Source organism: Mauremys reevesii, linkage group 9, assembly GCF_016161935.1.
Source record: "Mauremys reevesii isolate NIE-2019 linkage group 9, ASM1616193v1, whole genome shotgun sequence".
Taxonomy (NCBI): domain Eukaryota; kingdom Metazoa; phylum Chordata; order Testudines; family Geoemydidae; genus Mauremys; species Mauremys reevesii.
In genome coordinates this window covers 619,482-636,299 of record NC_052631.1, presented here as the reverse complement: position 1 = coordinate 636,299, position 16,818 = coordinate 619,482, and the positions used below count along the sequence as shown (strand labels likewise).

The following is a 16,818-nucleotide window of genomic DNA, read 5'->3' as shown; positions in this document are numbered from 1 at the left end:
GGGTTTTAATGACGGCACTTGGTGCTGCTGTGTCTCTATTCTCCCAGTGCCTCACAAACCTCCCCCCATCCTAGGGGGCGAGCATCATTAGCCCCATTTTACAGGTAGGGAGATTTTGGCCTACAGAGGTTAAATGACCTGCCTCAGGCCACACAGCGAATCTGGGGAGGAGAACCCACATCTTCCACACCTGGGCCTCAACCCCTTGGTGTACAGAGCCTTTCACTTGCAGGCTGCCCATTGTGTGTATAGCTGAAAGCTGCTACCACCTCACGTTTGTTTGGTGGGTCTCAGTCCTGATTCAGACCGAGAGGTGACCACATTGCAAAGTAATCCCGTCAGCATTGGTAGCCTCCTTGGCAGTGCCAGTGGAGACGTAGAGAGAGAACTCATTCCCAAAATTGGTCGTCCTGGAAGATCAATGCTGAAGCACCCAGGACAGTGTGGGGAAGCGAGTACCAGTGATGCCTGCTGCATTCCCAGAATCAACAGCAGCCAGTGGGGCTCCACTCACATGCTTAAAGTTAAGCACTAGCTTAAGTGCTTTGCTAGATTAGAGTGAGAGTCCTCCGCCCCTAGCAGGAGCGAACCCTCAGTTTCTGGAGCTGTCCATCCTGAGACTGCCAGCAGTTTTGTTTTGCACTGTTCATTTGTTAAATCAGACCATTGCATCTTTGTGGTGTTCACTTTACAGGGAGGGTGTGTGGAGGGGGAACACGGCCACGCCCTAGTGGGAGAAGGAGAATTTCTGAGTACTAATCTCAGCTCTGAGTTGTACGGCAAGTCATCTGCTGATGCTGTCTCTCATTTGCCCAATGCAGAAACTGAGCCTTGCCTTCTGCACAAGGGCACTGTGAAGATTAACTAGTTAGTGGAGCCGTCCTGCAGGCCTTGTGCACCCAGAACCCCCACTGAGGCCATTAAAGTCCACAACAGTTCTGGATGCTCAAGGCCGGCTGGACTGGCACCAGTGCCAGGGAAAAGATTTGAAGATGGGTGCTAATTATGTTTTGTTTATTAATTAATACATTGCAGCTTGTAAGGTAACATGCATAATTAGCCCTGTTCAGAGGCAGCAGAGGCCTGGGGAGGAGGATCATTAATTGATTCCCATATTCATGTGCTGAGCTGGGGCAGGAGTGGATGCAATACCACTCTCTTGTAAACCCAGAAGGGCAATTGTGAGGCCATTTCTGAATGACTGGAGATTAGAGACAAGTGGGAGTCACGCCTGGTCTTCTAAAAACCAATCAGCTAAGCAAACAATTCATAGAAATGGAGAGCCCCTCTGGGAAGTTTCCTGCAAAGCCGCTAGGACTGTTAACGCTTTCTCAGACTGTACAGGCTCCGGCGAGGAGGCCGGAATAGACTTGTGTTCAGCCTGAGTGAGAGAGACGTGGACTCACCGGAAATGCCTCCCTGTGAGGAGAGGACAGCACTTGAGCTTCAGCTCTGTGAAAGCCCCAGGTGCCCATAGGCGTCTGATGGAATGTTAGGAACATTTCGATAACCAGCAATTTCCTTCCCCTAAGGAATGTCCTTAATTCAGCCCTGGGAGCAGAGGACTGCCATGGGGATGAGTAAGGCTTGAATCGAGGTAATACAGAGGAAGCCAGAGACTAATTGTTCCATAATTCATATAAAATAAACATATTACTCCAATTAAGTACGTCTAAATCTTCCAGCCCAAAATTCTCAGTTGCAGATGAGGAGTTTGTCCTCTTTGGCTTAGTTCTCAGAACATGGGCTCTGTCAAACACACCCAATCAGCAGGTAGCATTTGGCTTTTACCAGACAACAAAGCGAAGCCATCTCATGGGACTCGGCAACAGCCTTTTATGGCAGGCAGCTTCCTGTATCAAATTGGTTCAAATTATGTCACATTCCTCCTCTAATCGTTCATTAATCACTGAAGCCTGATGAGAACAGCAGTGGTCACTTTTCTTTTCCCTAGAAGAACAAAAGGAAGAGGTGGGCGAGATGTGCACACATCACACCCTCCCCTCCCCCGGCATTGCAAACCTTCTGGCTTTTATGTCAGCACTGGCGTTTTTAGCTCAAATTAGCCGCTTGACAATTACTTTGAGGCAGTTAATCCATTTGTAAAAGCTAGTCTGGACACTTCCTACATGTTTGTTCCAGACTACAAAAGTTTATCGTTTACCTTAGGGCTTGGGGGAGTGTTCATACTAGCCTTTTCAAATTGGTTAATGAGCTTGCGGTGCAAAGCTCTGCTTCAGACAAGCCCTTTATGGAGAGGCTGTCTGGCTTTTGCTTTCAGATGTAGTTTCTTTTTAGTCCAATTCACAACGAATGTTTCTCAGGTTATGAAATAAAGTGGCACAGATCTGCACTGTTCCCTGTAATGTTGTTCCTTGGGTTTTATTTCACCATGCAGATAACATGGAGATCTGAGGAAGGGACAATCTGAATCTGCATCCAGATCTCAAACTTTGATCTTTCCCCTTTCAGTCCTTTTCAGGATCTCTGCACCTTCTGAGTGGAAGCACCAAAGTACTGTTAGGCTCCTACAGTATTGCAGGCCTGGTCCTGTCACAGGAAATATGGGAAGTTACGTGTTGTATGAGAACTAATGCTGTTGTGATGATCTCATGACATTTCAGCCCAATCTAGCTATGATAAATTTGGATTCGCAGAGACAGATTCAGTTTTGCATTTTCTTTTTCCAGTGTCTCTTTCCTTGTATGCCTGCACTGTGGCACGTAACTAACTCTGGAGAACACTCCATTGTCTCTACTAGATCTCGCCAGTTCTTGTTATTTGCATTTGGAGACGGGAATTTTTTTTTCCTGTGTTTCAAGGTGATAAAGGAGGAGGAAAGTTTAGATGTGGCTGAGATTCTGTACTTATTTCATTTAGAATATCATTACCATGGTTTGTAGTGCTCTCTGAGTTAGGCATTGCTGAACAGATAGGTGAGCACAGATTTGGGTTCTTTCCAGTCTGGAATGCATCTTTATGGGTTATGATGGGAAGGCAGTCAGGCCTAGTGGATAGTCTGGAACTCAGGGTTATAACCTGGGTTATATTCTTGGACCTGCCACTGGTTGCTGGGTGACCTTGGGCAAATCACAGCACATCTCTGTGCCTCAGTTTCCCCCTCTATAAAATGGGGAAAACGATGCTGACCTCCTTTGTACAGTGCTGTTAAAGCCACGGATGAAAAGTGCTATCAGACCTTGGTATTATCGTAATTAAAAGCTGCACGATGTGATTCAATAATCCATTAGAAAGCCCTTTCCCAGGATTCTGCCATTAATCACAAAGTGGTGATTTTTTGTGCTTGATTTAATCTGCAGGGCTTTGGGGGCTGGTTAACAATGCCGGGATCTCCACGTTCGGAGAAGTAGAGTTCACCAGCATGGAGACCTACAAGGAGGTAGCTGAAGTGAATCTGTGGGGGACGATCCGAACTACCAAGGCTTTCCTCCCTCTGATCCGGAGGGCCAAAGGTGAGTGATTTCCCGCATGTTAGCATCCCCCAAGCTCTTCTGCTTCTCGGGTGTGTGAGCAGACAAAGGGCTGATTCCCATTGCCCTGCACCTGGTGTGGCCAGGGTGAGGGGTGTGTGAAATGCTACCAGCTGAGAAGGGCAGTGTTCACACCTGGACACAGTGGGTGTGAAAGAATGCCACTCAGTAAAGGGCAACAGAGAAGCCACCCAAACAGTCTGCTAGTGTCTTTCCCCCGCAGGGCAGAGTTCTATATTCCGGTCCATCACGTCGCATCTGAGTGCAGGGTTTAGTCCATCATGGGATGGGTTTCATAACTCCTTTTAACTGCTTTGGAGTTGCTGGACATGGTAGATATGCGGCCAAAAGCACCTCCCGAGTTGCCCTTCTGTAAATAAACTGGCTCTGCTCTTGCTGGCCTGGAGAAGCTACAGTGGCATCAGGGAGATTGTTTCCCGCTGCATCTCAGGTGGCCTGGGTTTGTTATTGTAGGGTAGCTCGTCATAGTGAGTGCAGAGCTGCTGGCACGGGGATTGTTAGTGTCGGGTGACTCTTCACAGTGAGTGCGGAGCTGCCAGCAATGGGGTTTCTAGACTAAAGAGCACAAACCTGAGGTTCACATGGATTTTGCAAAGAGACGTAAGGGGAAGAAAGTCCCATATTGAGCCAGCTAAGCTATTACATTATAACTCTTCTTAACCTCAAAGCACACTACGGGTATGACAGCTGTGTCTGGGGTGTTACATTAACAGCAGTGAGAGACAGGAAGTGCAGGAAATTACAACATCCAGTTAAATTGCACTAACCGAGGTTTCCAAATGGTCTCTAGGCACAACCGAAGGCAGGGGGCATCTGAGCGATGCCATCGAGGAAAAAGAGGCCGCCATGGCCACACCCCACTGGAATGGTCCCAGCCTCCTAGCCAAGCAGAGATGTGCTCATAGCACTTGTTGCTGCCAAACCAGCAAGGACCCTTAGGCTGCTCTGCCCGCTGCCTGGAGGCAGGTAACCCCTTCGCTGAGGAGGCAGACACCAATCCCACCTTGTCCTCGGGATGACTCCTCCTGGCAGCCTGTGTCACCCTGGACCTTTTATCCTCACTATTGTACAAGCTCAGGCTGGTGTCAGGGGCTTTGAGGACAGCCATTCATGTGGTCTGAGAGTTACAGAACGGCCTGCTGCTGAGCACCCTTAGTTCCCACCACACAGGATTGGCCCAGCTGCTCATCCCAACCTCGGCTCAGTGCCTCACTGTCACGCTGCAGGAGGTGCTGGTTCTGACGTGACTACGGTCAGAGTCTAAGGGCATGTCCTGCAGCTGTCTCCTCTTATGCAGTCTTTGCATTTGTCAGACATGCCGTGTGAGGCTGACTTTGGCCACAGAGTTCTGCTCCCGGTTCTTCCCAGTGGTTCTCGGCCCTGGGCAGGCGCAGGAATGCTGGGTACATGGGTGGCTGCACTGCCCTGTGCTGCTCTGGGACCAGCTATGCCTAGAGCGTCGCTGTGCAGGAATCAGCACACGCCCACGAGTGCCTTGCAGCCGGCAGGTTTGTTTGCTTTCCCCCACCAGTCAGTGACCAGCGTGACGCGGAAGGGTAGCAGAGGCTGCAGGAGGAGCTGAATTTGGAGAATGTAACTTTGTGTCAGTTCTAACTTGCTATTTAAATCTGCCTCCCGGAGAACAATGTAAACTCCCTGGCGGGCGGGCGGCTGGCGAGAGCACTGCACTGCTTCCCATGGGCATGTGCCCAGCACGCAGTGCAACAACCCACAGCTAGAGCCACCAGCAGGATTAATTCTTCCTTCAGGCTGCACCTGTAATAAGGGGTGAGCAGCCCACGGGGCCTCTCGGTGCAGCCTGGCGACAGGTTTCCTAGATGTCCAGGGGATGACTTGGCTCCTACCTGCTCCTGTTCACATTTTCATACGCTATTAAGGGGCCAAATTGCTCTCGATTACCCGCTCAGAAACTCAGAGCCACTCCACTGAAGTTGGTGGGTTGCCTCTGGTTTCTAAGGTTGTTGCTGGGAGCAGGCTGTTGTCCTGTGTTCGTATTGGTAACTCAGTACGCCCGGGCTGGTGCTCAGAAAGACCCTAGAGTCCTGCCTAGCTCTGGCGATTAGCAGACATCGCTCTGCCCTGCCAGTCCATGTGGCTGAAGTACCATTTCTGGAAGGGTTGTGACTGATGGCCTGGCTGTCATGGAAACAGGAATGGTCTCCCACAGTATTTCAGGCAGAGTGACAGATTGCAGAACACCCTCCTCCCTTCCAGCGGGTTGGCAGCTGTTTTCTACTCAGACAGATCTAGCTCTTTGCTGATGAACCTCCAACCTCTCTATATGCTGCAGCCCATATGCAGCTGTCTTGTAATGACTGGTGCACTTTGCTGTACACTCGCACTGCTGCCTGCCTTTGGCAACAAAAATGAATTTGCATACAAATAGTGCTAAGCATCCTTCAAACACATTGTGCAACTGGACTGTGCATCTCTGTGCAGCCACATACCTGTACGGCTGATAACCCAGCTGTACTGCCGCACCCCTCCCAGGGAAAATCCAGACAGACCCTCTGGTTCAGCAAAACTGAACAAAAAATTAGGCAGAAATTCGGCTTATCCCAGCACAGGGATAATCTCTGACCATTCTCCTCCCTTGAGGGTGAGATTAGCTGCTGGGCAAAAGGGCAAATGCTGGGGACTTCAAACTGGGAGGAGCCCAAGGCATCATGAGAAAACTTGTCTCAGCCCTGTATTTCTCAGGAAATCTGCACTGAGTGCCTTTGCTTCCATCAGCCGTCCTGGGTCCCTCTCTGCGCTGGCATTTCAGCTTCACTGGCTGAGTAGCCTTTGGTCCCTGGTTTGTCGATTACCACAATTAGCAATTGTCATGCACTGTTCTCCCATTTGCACACACAGTCACGGTAATTACACACAGTGCTCCACGCCTAACTTGAAAAAATGCCCAAGGCCCAGGTGATTTCAGGAGCATCTGACTTCAGAGCCTGTTCTGTCTAATGTGTTGAGTATATCGTGCTCATTCCTTCTGCTGACGTCCCTGTGATTTACCTGGCACCTTCCTAGGTCGTGTGGTGAACATCAGCAGCATGATGGGTCGGATGGGCAGCCCTGCTCGATCGTCGTACTGCATCACTAAGTTTGGGGTGGAAGCCTTCTCCGATTGCCTGCGGTACGAGATGCACCCCCAAGGAGTGAATATCTGTTTGGTGGAGCCTGGGAACTTCATAGGGGCCACCAACCTGTACACCCCGGAGCGAATTAAAGCCATAGCAGAGAAGATGTGGAAGGAGCTTCCGGAGACTGTGCGCAAAGACTACGGCAGGAAGTACTTGGATGAGCAAATCACCAAGATGGAGAGTTACTGTAACAGTGGCTCACCAGACACCTCGCCAGTCATCAACAGCATCACCCATGCACTGACGTCGTCCTCCCCCTACACCCGCTACCACCCCATGGATTACTACTGGTGGCTGCGCGTGCAGATCATGACGCACTTGCCTGCCGCTATTGCGGATCGGATCTACATTTACTGAGGCGTTTCGTCACTAGGCTGCCAAGGTGGGAGGTTAATTTCAAAGGGCGTGTTGTACAAATTTCCCATCAGTCACTTTTGTATTTTTTTAGCTGATTTCAAGGTACCATAATTTAGATCTAAAAGGTTAATTTAAACATTTGAATGTAATTTAAAAGGCAGTAATTGTTGCATGGGACCTTTCGTAGGCAGGAATGTGTTATGTATATTGTAGGGACCCAGCTCTGTACTATTTATTTCAAATATTCCTTTTTCTTTTCCAAAATCAGATGCCAAGTTACACTCCTCATTGAATTTACAATTGCTCTGAAGGGATTTTCAGTCTAGTTGCAGCTGACCAAGTTACACCAGCTTTGACAACTCCTGCCTAGGAGGCAGCCTTCCCACCATAGGCCGCAGGCCCTCCTGCTGCAATGGCATATTGCTGCAGACTGGTGGCTAAGGGCTGCAAAGATTGTTACGGGGACTGGCCATAATAGCACAAGATACTGCTGGTTTCTTTAATGCAGGGATCCCATCCTCTAGCATTCTAAGCACTGAAATGAGCAGCTGATCCTGTTCTTTAATCATTACATTTATGAAGATGGAAACTGGGTCAAAGGGAGCTGTTCAGTCTCTCTCTCCTGTACACTTCCTTTCCAAGGAGTTCGATAGATCATGTGCCCAGCCCTGAAACCCTTGCTCCCAGCTGTTCTTTCCTCACATGACTATTCCATTGAAGCCAATGAGCGTGAGAAGCATTGCACAGGCGAGTAAGGCTGCAGGATCAGCCCATGTTAGTATTTCTCATTTCTTCAGCAGTAGCTGAACACTGTGACTTCAAAGTAAAAAGTTTTGAAGTATGTTTAATTGCACTAGTGTTGATGTAATGTAGTGCAGCAGCAGCACTGAACCATTTCCATATGAGAACCAGTTCCTGTATTTTGCCAGGATTATTCAGAACCAACCGTTAAATTCACCATGACGATGAATGTCATTTTTTCACTTGGGACCTCAGAGTTGCATCACCTTCTTAGCACGGATTGAACAGTGCCTTGCACAATGGGGCTCTGATCTGATTGGGGCTTCTAGGCCTAATGCAATACAAACAGTACATAACAAGAGTAATAATTTACACTGAAGGAGTCGTGGAGCTGAAATATTTGTCTAGCTAATGTAGTTTGGATATGATCTTTAGTAGAAAATCAATAAAAAAAGGAATAAACTTTAAGGGCAGTCTAATATCCATGATGGTTATGATGTTTACATGACTTAGAAATAAGGCTACGATTTTGTCATAGAGGTCACAGTGGTCACAGAAATCGTGAATTTGAATAAAGTCCATGAAATCTTGGAAATGGCTGTAAAAACACATTTGACTAGGCCTCCAAACTGAGTGGCGTTGCAACCTAATCCACGGTGTGACACTCGGGTTTGGTCCACTGATCCCTCTGTCTCCATCTACAAAAGTGCAGAAGGGCCGAACCTGAGTGGCACTGAGACCCCGTGTGCTGGGTCACAATGCCTGGAGTAGGGAGCCAAGCCTTGCCCCGCAGGACAGGAGCCACTGCTGTGGGGCGAGTGTGGGATGGGCTCAGTCTCCCACCCCTCCTCTTCTGTGACTTATAGATTTTTTTCTCCACACTCCTGTCATGAAATGTACTAAAAAAATTGCCAAAATCGCAGCCTTACTTAGAAACATTTTGTATTGTAAAAAAACCCACAAAAACACATCCATAAAAATCAACACTAGCAACAAAAAAGCCTTTCACAGAGGAGTGCTGAGTGTTACATTTTTGAAACGTGGGAGGTGAGCAAAAATGTAACTGCGAGTTAATTTTGTTAGACAAAATGGAGAGAAAGGATTTGTTGCGCTGTTGTAAGTACTGTAGCAAGTGGGAAAAGGAAGTGATCAAAATATCCTTTGGCTTGATTAACATTAAAACTAATGGTGATAAAGTCCACAGGCTCCAGCTTTTTGTTTTTTGTTATTTAAGGTGAGAGGCTTACATCTGGACTTGGCCCGACATTAACACCTGAGTTCTGCAGGTTTGGTACAAGAGGAGGACATGTGCACACACACACACACTTTACACAGCTGTTGAATTGTAATAGGTTTCTGTGGTCTTATAAATTCCAAGTTGGGCTCTTTAAGACTCTGACTGTAAGTAATTAATTCAGTCTACTCTATCTCATGACAAATACCGGACTCACACATACTACTTAGACCCAGACATCTAGGGCTTATTCTGTGTAAAACGCCCATTGACTTAATTGAGAGCTGTACACGTTAAAAAGCTATAGGACTGAGCCCTGTTGAGCCTAATCAGGGACACCAAAAATGTTGCACTAATTTAATGGAATAAGTGAGCCCAGAGTGTCAAAGATGTTAACAGGACCCTGAAACTGTCCAACATTATCAGGTTTCAACAAGGTTCGGGGTTTGGCATTCAGCGACCTCAGCCTCACTAGTACCATGGCAAACACTCCATTCAGCAGCTTTTTAACCTTTTATTAAAGCTATAGAAAAAGATGGAAAACCACTTAAAGCATTTGAAATGTAAAGTATTAAATAAGGCTTTTATTTTAACCAGATTTCCATTCCCTTTAGCTGCAGAGAGTTTTATAAGGAAAGATACCCTGCCTGACACTCTTTCAGATAGAATGACAGTCGATGTAGTCATCATTCTTGGGGAGCGGGGAGAGAAGTTAGTTGAGATGGGGTGGAGCTGTTGTTGCTGAAGTCCGATCCCATTTCCTAAAAGACAAAACAATGGACAGGCTCAAAGGGGAGAGAAAGGACAACAAAGATAGGAAAGGCAGCTTCTGTCTCTGGTGTCGACTCTCATTTGCATCCTCACTGCTGGAGAAACAGCCGCAGCTCATACTCTAAGAGCCACTCTGAGACCTGGTAAACTTGTATCAGGATCTGACTGTTCAGGGTATTTCTTTTAACTCTCTCTCTGGTCACAGGCTTATTCCAGCATTACAAAATACAGTCTTGTCTGGCAAAGCCAGACTCTTATTAAACAGAAGGCAAAATGAGAGAGAGAAAAGAAAAGAACTAAGCCGGGATTTGAAGGAAATGACACATGCCAAGTGCTGGCTGGGATTTAGCTGAAGCTGGTGAAGATTGTGATGTCACCTGGGTCCCTCTCTCTGTCCCGGTCTGGTCAGGACATCTCCCAGAATCAGTCCCACTGTTTTTCAAAATGGCGCCCTCTGTGGGCACTGTATGTGAGGGCATGCCGGCAGGGGCAGGCCTATGCCATCCTTGGAAGTACCGAACTGTCTAGTATTCTGGGGATGCAGCAGTGGCCTCCCTATATGCATTGCGGGGCAGGATTAAGACCGCCATGATACATTCATAAGTGTAGAGTTTGAGCAGAAGCCCCCTGGAAAAAGCATCCATGAGAATGCCAGACTAAATCAGTAATTAACTATGTTAGAATCAATTAAGCATGTTAAATTGAGATCGCTGGCTCACATTTCCCCTAACAAGGATTGTTGATCCTAAACAAGTGTTGTCAGTGCTTAAGGGGTCAGCAAGTCAGTATTTTAATGGTCAAGAGGAGAGGAGCCACTTTTAAAAATAAGTTCAAAGGTGTTCAAAACTCTGGTTGTTGAATTATTCCACGTTCGGCTAGGAAAAGGTGACAGTACATTGTGAACAAAGCGCTCTGTCTCATTTGTAGTGTGTTTGTTTCAATGAGGAAAGGAAAGAGCCTTTCCTAACAGCACAGAGCTATCTACAAAGGTAGAACAGATATGCTCTCAAGGCTCCGATTACAGGGGCTCAGAGCCAGAGATTGCACTCTCAGACATGAATGGAACACAGCAGGGAAGCTGGCTTGTAATAGACAGGTTCAGCAATGCAAGGGCATCTACCCCTTCGGCTCAATAGCTGTGATTAAGTCCACGCTTTAGTGCTGGGGTGCCTAGGGGTGAAAGTAACTTAAAGGACTTACCGGTACTCCAGAGTCCTGCGGAGGGGGAAGGGCCTCAACCGGAAGAGGCATGGCCTCTATCGGAAGAGGTGGGGCCTTTAAATCCCAGGGCTTTTAAATCAGGATTTAAATCAGGATTTAAAGGGCTCGGGAATTCGGCTGAAGCTAGGAGCCGGGCCCTTTAAATCACCCCTGGAGCTACCAGCTGCAGAGGCGGCTGGGAACCCTGGTGTTTGGGCAGGGGTGAAAGTAATTTACATTTCTTACCCATATGGTCCAATCGCAAGCAACCCACCTCTCCTACGTACTTCATGGATCCCTCCCATTGCATGACATAGATAGAGAGAATAAAGCTACTATTACTACTACCAGGACTGTCTGTAATAAAACTTTACTATTGGAATAAGCCTGAAAAAGTGAAAACTCACTGTCACATTTTTCTCCATGTCTTCCCTCCTCCTCCAGCCAGGCTGCCGACACTAGGCTCTGTGCTTTCTCTCTGCCTGGCACTCAGCAGCTGCAGGGGCTTCCCTCTAGCTTGCAGCATGGAGACTGGCTAAGGGAGGGAGAAGCCTGCCTCCTGCATAAGAACAGTTAAAACTCAGCTGTTCCCTGCACAGTTCAATAACATTTCAAAGAGGATCTGCAAGCAGTTTGGACATCACAACCATGATCCTCTGCTGGGGAGGGAATGGGATAGATTTGAACTTGGAAATGGTTCCTGATTTTGATTGTGTTTTTTGTATAGAGGAGATCCCCCTCATCCCAGGGGCAGAAAAGAACTGCCCCTACCATGGTCACACACAAACCCAGGGCTCCCCATGAAATGAAACTAACCTAAGGGAAACTTGCAGGGACCAGCCCTAGGTAAACAGTTCAGCAGGCAGCAGCAGCAGGCAGCCTCTCTGCCAGCCAGCAGCCCCAAGCAAGCTAGAGCCTAGAGAGAACCCCTGAGAGGGCAGAGAAGGAGGAGGGGAGGGAGAGGAGGGGAGGAGGGGGAGAGAGGAAACCAATCCACCTGAGGACCTTTCTCCACCAATGTGACTTAAGCCAAATGCTTTTAAGCTGTGTGTATAAATGCTTGTATTTGTTGTGTATATTAGTATTGGAGAGATCCCCTCATCCCGGGGCAGAAAAATCCCCCCCCCAGCTACTGTCAAACACACCATCATCCCCCCAAATAAAACAGTGAAATTAACAAGGATGCCTAAATCACTCAGGAACAGCTGAGTTTAAACTATTCTTATGCAGGGCAGGCTTCTCCCTCCTTCAGGCAGTCCCTTTTTCCTCTCTCTCCTCAGTCTCCTTTTCTCTTTCACCCTCCCCTTTCACCTACCAGGTGCCCTTTGGATGGCCCCACCAGATCTCTATACTGGACCCAGATCCGTGCTCTGGACCCAGGCTCTGTTTGAAAACAGGCTCTTTGTATTTATTTATTGCTGATGAATTCAAATATTGATGATTTTACTCTATCTGCCTGAGAAGACAGCCACACAGACTGTCGTTTTTAGTTTTTGTCATTTTTACACACATATGAACATTCGATGCATACATTTGCATGCCTCTGGCCTGGCAAGCTGCCTGCCAGCACTTTGCTGCTGCCAGCTAGGACCCCCTTGGTTTAGTGGGATGCCCAGCCACTGTGGCCCAATGCAGCACATACAGGAACATACTACCGATGTGATGGGCTTGAGCTGGCTATAGACGTGATCAGTCCCTCCTGTACAGCACAGCACAGGCCATAGAACTGCCCTAAAATCATTCCTAGAGCAGAGCTTTTAGAAAAACATCCCATCTTGATTTTAAAATGGTTAACAATGGAGCCCTCTGACTTCTCAGCCTTTGCAACTCCAGGCTTCAAAGCACATTGGAGCACAAAGTCTCACACTCATCTCACTTGGGGAATGGACTTGGTTGATCCAGCATGGGCAGGGGCAGGGGGCATGAGATGGCAGCAGCAGGTAGTGGTGAGGTCTGTTTTTTGGGGTGGTTCTCCTGACCAGCCAGACTGGGACTCCTCTATATCCCTGCTCTGCTGCTTGCCAGTATGCGTTAATCACCACAGCTCAGCCTGCCAGTCAAAAGGGTGGGATGGGATGCGCAGCTGAGCAATTTCCTGGCTGCCAGGAGCACTGAGCACTACAGGCTGAGTTAAAATGAGTAACTGAATGTCATGCTTCAGGGTGCATGCTGTTTGCCATGGGGAAGGGAGGGGCAAGAGCCATGTCAGGCAGGAAGCCCACCCCCGCCCCCAAAGTACTGTGCATACCCATAGCTTGTCAGATGTTTGTTGGAGTCCTGAGGCAGGCTACCTTCCTCTAGAGCATCAGGTATTAACAATGCTAGAGGCATGTTTTCTGGACCCAATGAGCTGGTCTAAATGGCAAATGTGATACCTGCCACTGCAAGGCATCTGTGGTACAGCTAGCGCCCTTGCTGCTCTCAGTGCTGGCCAGAACACATCAGCCTCATCAGTTCCCAGGCCAGCCATATGCTGTACACACTCTAAGCGGGGATGGTGGTATCTGTGCTGAGGAAACAGAGGAGGGGAAAAGCTGAAGCTCCCAATTTTGCAGCCAACCCAAAGACTGGGGGAGGCCTGCAGAGGACAGACCGATATAGCTCGCTTGGTAAGCTGGGTGCAAGCCAACAATATTCCTTTTAATGTGGCTAAATGTATATGTAGGCCCCCTCTATTAGCGGGGCCTCGGAACTTAATTGGGAGTGTTCCGGCTGGGATGCTGCAGTCCACCCTCAGCAACGACAGCTCCCATGATGCCTTGGGGAAGAGAGAGACACCTGCGTCCGAGGCGAAGGGAGCCTCGTTCTGGATACAGAGGCAGTGTGCAGCGGGCTCCCTGGTGTGTGGGGAGCTGAGAGCCTGGCCCGGGGACTAGGGCAGCTTGTGGCACTCTGTCCGAGCCGCTGAGAGTGCCGGGCATTTGGCACATGGGGAGCTGCGGAAGCTGTTGGTGGGTGTCAGCAGAGACTGTTGCTGAGCCCAGAGCTGACTGAGGCCAGCCTGCAGCGCAGGCAGTGGGAGTAACCACCTCCTGTGTTGGTTGGGAAAGTGCTTACAGGGGAAGGGGGACAGCAACAGGACCGTAAGCGGGTGCCTGAGTCTGAGAAGAGACAAAGCGGCCTTGTCATCTAACCAGGAGCCAGGTTCCTGGCCTCTGGGAAGAACAACTGCCATCTCCAGAGGGGCAGAGCGGCACAGAATGATCCCACAGTAGAATCACCCTGTCCCAGGCTGCCTCGGCTGGACCAACAGAGCGCTGGCCCCAGCTTTGAGATCTTCACACGCACCCACAACTCTGACGGTCAGACGAGTGCACACTCAGGAGTGGGGTAAGTGGTGCTAGTATAAATGGGAGTTGGGTAAGCGCTGTTTATGACTGTAAACTGCATTTATTAAATGATTTATTGACGTGCCCCCTACTGATTTAAAGTGGTTGTGCCATTTTAATTGTCAGTCTTTTATATCACGTTTTTCTAGATGGATAAGTAAAGGGGTGTTTGTACACGCTTTGTATAGTGTTTATAATTGGTACTTTGGGGTTAGACCATTGCATAGCTTAGCTCAGGTGTATTCCTGGAGGCTCCCAAGGCAGGCCAGTGAGTGTGTGTAGGACCCAGCTAGGTGGAGACACTGCCAAGCTTCATTTCCTTTGTTAGTAAAAGGGCTGCAGCAGAGGGTTGGCCAGCAAATCCCCACCTACCCACCATCACCACCCGGAGACTCAGCATCGCCTTTACTGTCAACATCAGGCTCCCCGGCACACAGGAGCGCGTCGCCTGCCCCAGAGTAACCCAGGAAGGCAAGGGGGGGTGTGTGGCAACATATCCATCTAGGAACAAGGAACGTAGGCCATCTGTGATCGGAATCCCAAGGGAGCTGCATTGAGGTCACTCAGTTAGGGTGAACTGCAAAGAATGGGGCAGATAATCCCCACAACTGGTGGATATTTACCAAATAGATTTACCAAACCAGCACAAAACAGCTTCTCTAATACCTCACTGGTTGCCCAGAAGCCAATAACACAGTTCCCTTAAAGCAACCCAGCCTTAGGCCTCCACCCAGACACCCAAGTCAAATATGATGAGGATTACTGAAAAACTTAATCATATAAAAATGTTCCACCAATCCCAAAGGATCAGACACATTACCTCCCAAGTTAATGAATAATTCAGATCTTACCCAAATATGCATTTACAGCCAATTCTTATTAATAAAATTAAAATTTATTTAAAAAGAAAAGAGAGAGAGTATTGGTTAAAAGATCAGTCTACATATAGACATGAGTACAGTTCTGAGATCAGATTAATAGCAGAGATGGCGAGTTTTGTAGTTGCAAAGAGTTCTTTCAGAATTAGTCCATAGGTTATAGCCCAATGTTCATATTCAGGGTGGTCCAGATTAGGACTGGAGATCTCGGTCTTGTGACTGAAGCTTCGCCTGCATGAAGCATCAAGCAGATCTGAGATGACAGGATCAGGACCCCAGACATCTTTATACAGTTCCATGTCCTTAGGCGAACAATAGGCAATCAGAGAGACTTTGAAGTGGACCTGTTTTCTAAGTATCACCAGTAATTAGCTACACCGATTAACATAAGGCAATTGCCTGTTTTCCACCATCCATAGGTAATTTGCTATACATTTCAAAGAGAGATGAATACAGTGATATCACTATGTTTACAGTTCATTTAGATGTTAATATTTCCTTTCATTAACAGAATACAGCAAAGACAGGGACTGCTCAATTACAGTGTTAACCTATAACAATATATATGTAAACACACAAAACCACAAATATAATCCTCCAATATGTCCCTAAAGGTTGAATCTGGGTCAATTAGCCTGCAAGCTACTTAACCCTTTCTGGCCATGGGTCACACCATCCTTATAGGATGGGGGATTCTAACCTGGGAAGCAGTGTTGGGGGGGGGGGGGTAATCAGCTGAACATGAGCTCCAGTGTGACGCTGTAGCCAAGAGGGCTAATGTGATTCTGGGCTCCATAAAGAGGGAAATCATAGGTAGGAGTAGAGAGGTTATTTCCCCTCTGTATTTGGCACCACTGTGTGACTGCTGGAATGGTGTGTCCAGTTCTGGTGCCCAGAATTCAGGAAGGATGCGGATAAATTGAAGAGGGTTCAGAGAATAGATACGAGAATGATTACAGGATTAGAAAATCTGCCTCAGAGTGATAGAGTCAAAGAGCTCAGTCTATTTAGCTTAACAAAGAGAAGGTTAAGGGGTGACTTGGTGACAGTCTGTAAGTATCTACATAGGGTTCAAATATTTAATATTGGGCTCTTCAATCTAGCAGAGACAGGTCTAACAGGATCCAATGCCTGGAAGTTGAAGCTAGACAAATTCAGACTGGAAATAATGTGTAAATTTTTAAAGTGAGGGCAATTAACCATTGGAACAATTTACCAAGGGATGTGTTAGATTCTCGATCACTGAAAAATTTAAAACCAAGGTTGGATGTTTTTCGGAAAGCTCTGCTCTAGGGATTATTGTGGGGCAGTTCTCTGGCCTGTGCTGGACAGGAGGTCACACTAGATGGTCTCACTGGTCCCTCCTGGCCTTGGAATCTATTAATCTGTTATTGATGATTTTTAGAAAGGTGCCTCGCAGCCCCATTGTGCTGGCTACTGCAGACACACACACACACATATACACATACACACCAAGAGACAGTTCTTGCCCCAAAGAGCTGACAGTCGCAATAGAAAAGACAGAAAAAGAGAGGAAACTGAGACACAGCGCGGGGCAGTGACCTAATCAAAGTCACACAGCAGTTCATTGGCAGATACTTTTAAGTCCAGTTCTCTTAATCTAAGTGTTTGACCTCCAAC

General features: G+C 47.8%; 1 protein-coding gene across 1 annotated transcript in view; it reads left to right on the top strand.

The window, feature by feature from the left end:
• BDH1 (3-hydroxybutyrate dehydrogenase 1) overlaps window positions 1-8,968 on the top strand; it is a 37,019-nt gene extending 28,051 nt beyond the window's left edge. The window contains exons 6-7 of the mRNA XM_039489074.1: window positions 3,321-3,473; window positions 6,555-8,968. Coding sequence (XP_039345008.1) covers window positions 3,321-3,473; window positions 6,555-7,024 — 623 coding nt within the window. The 3' untranslated portion in view covers window positions 7,025-8,968. The remainder of the gene's footprint in view (window positions 1-3,320; window positions 3,474-6,554) is intronic.
• Window positions 8,969-16,818: the final 7,850 nt, after the last annotated feature.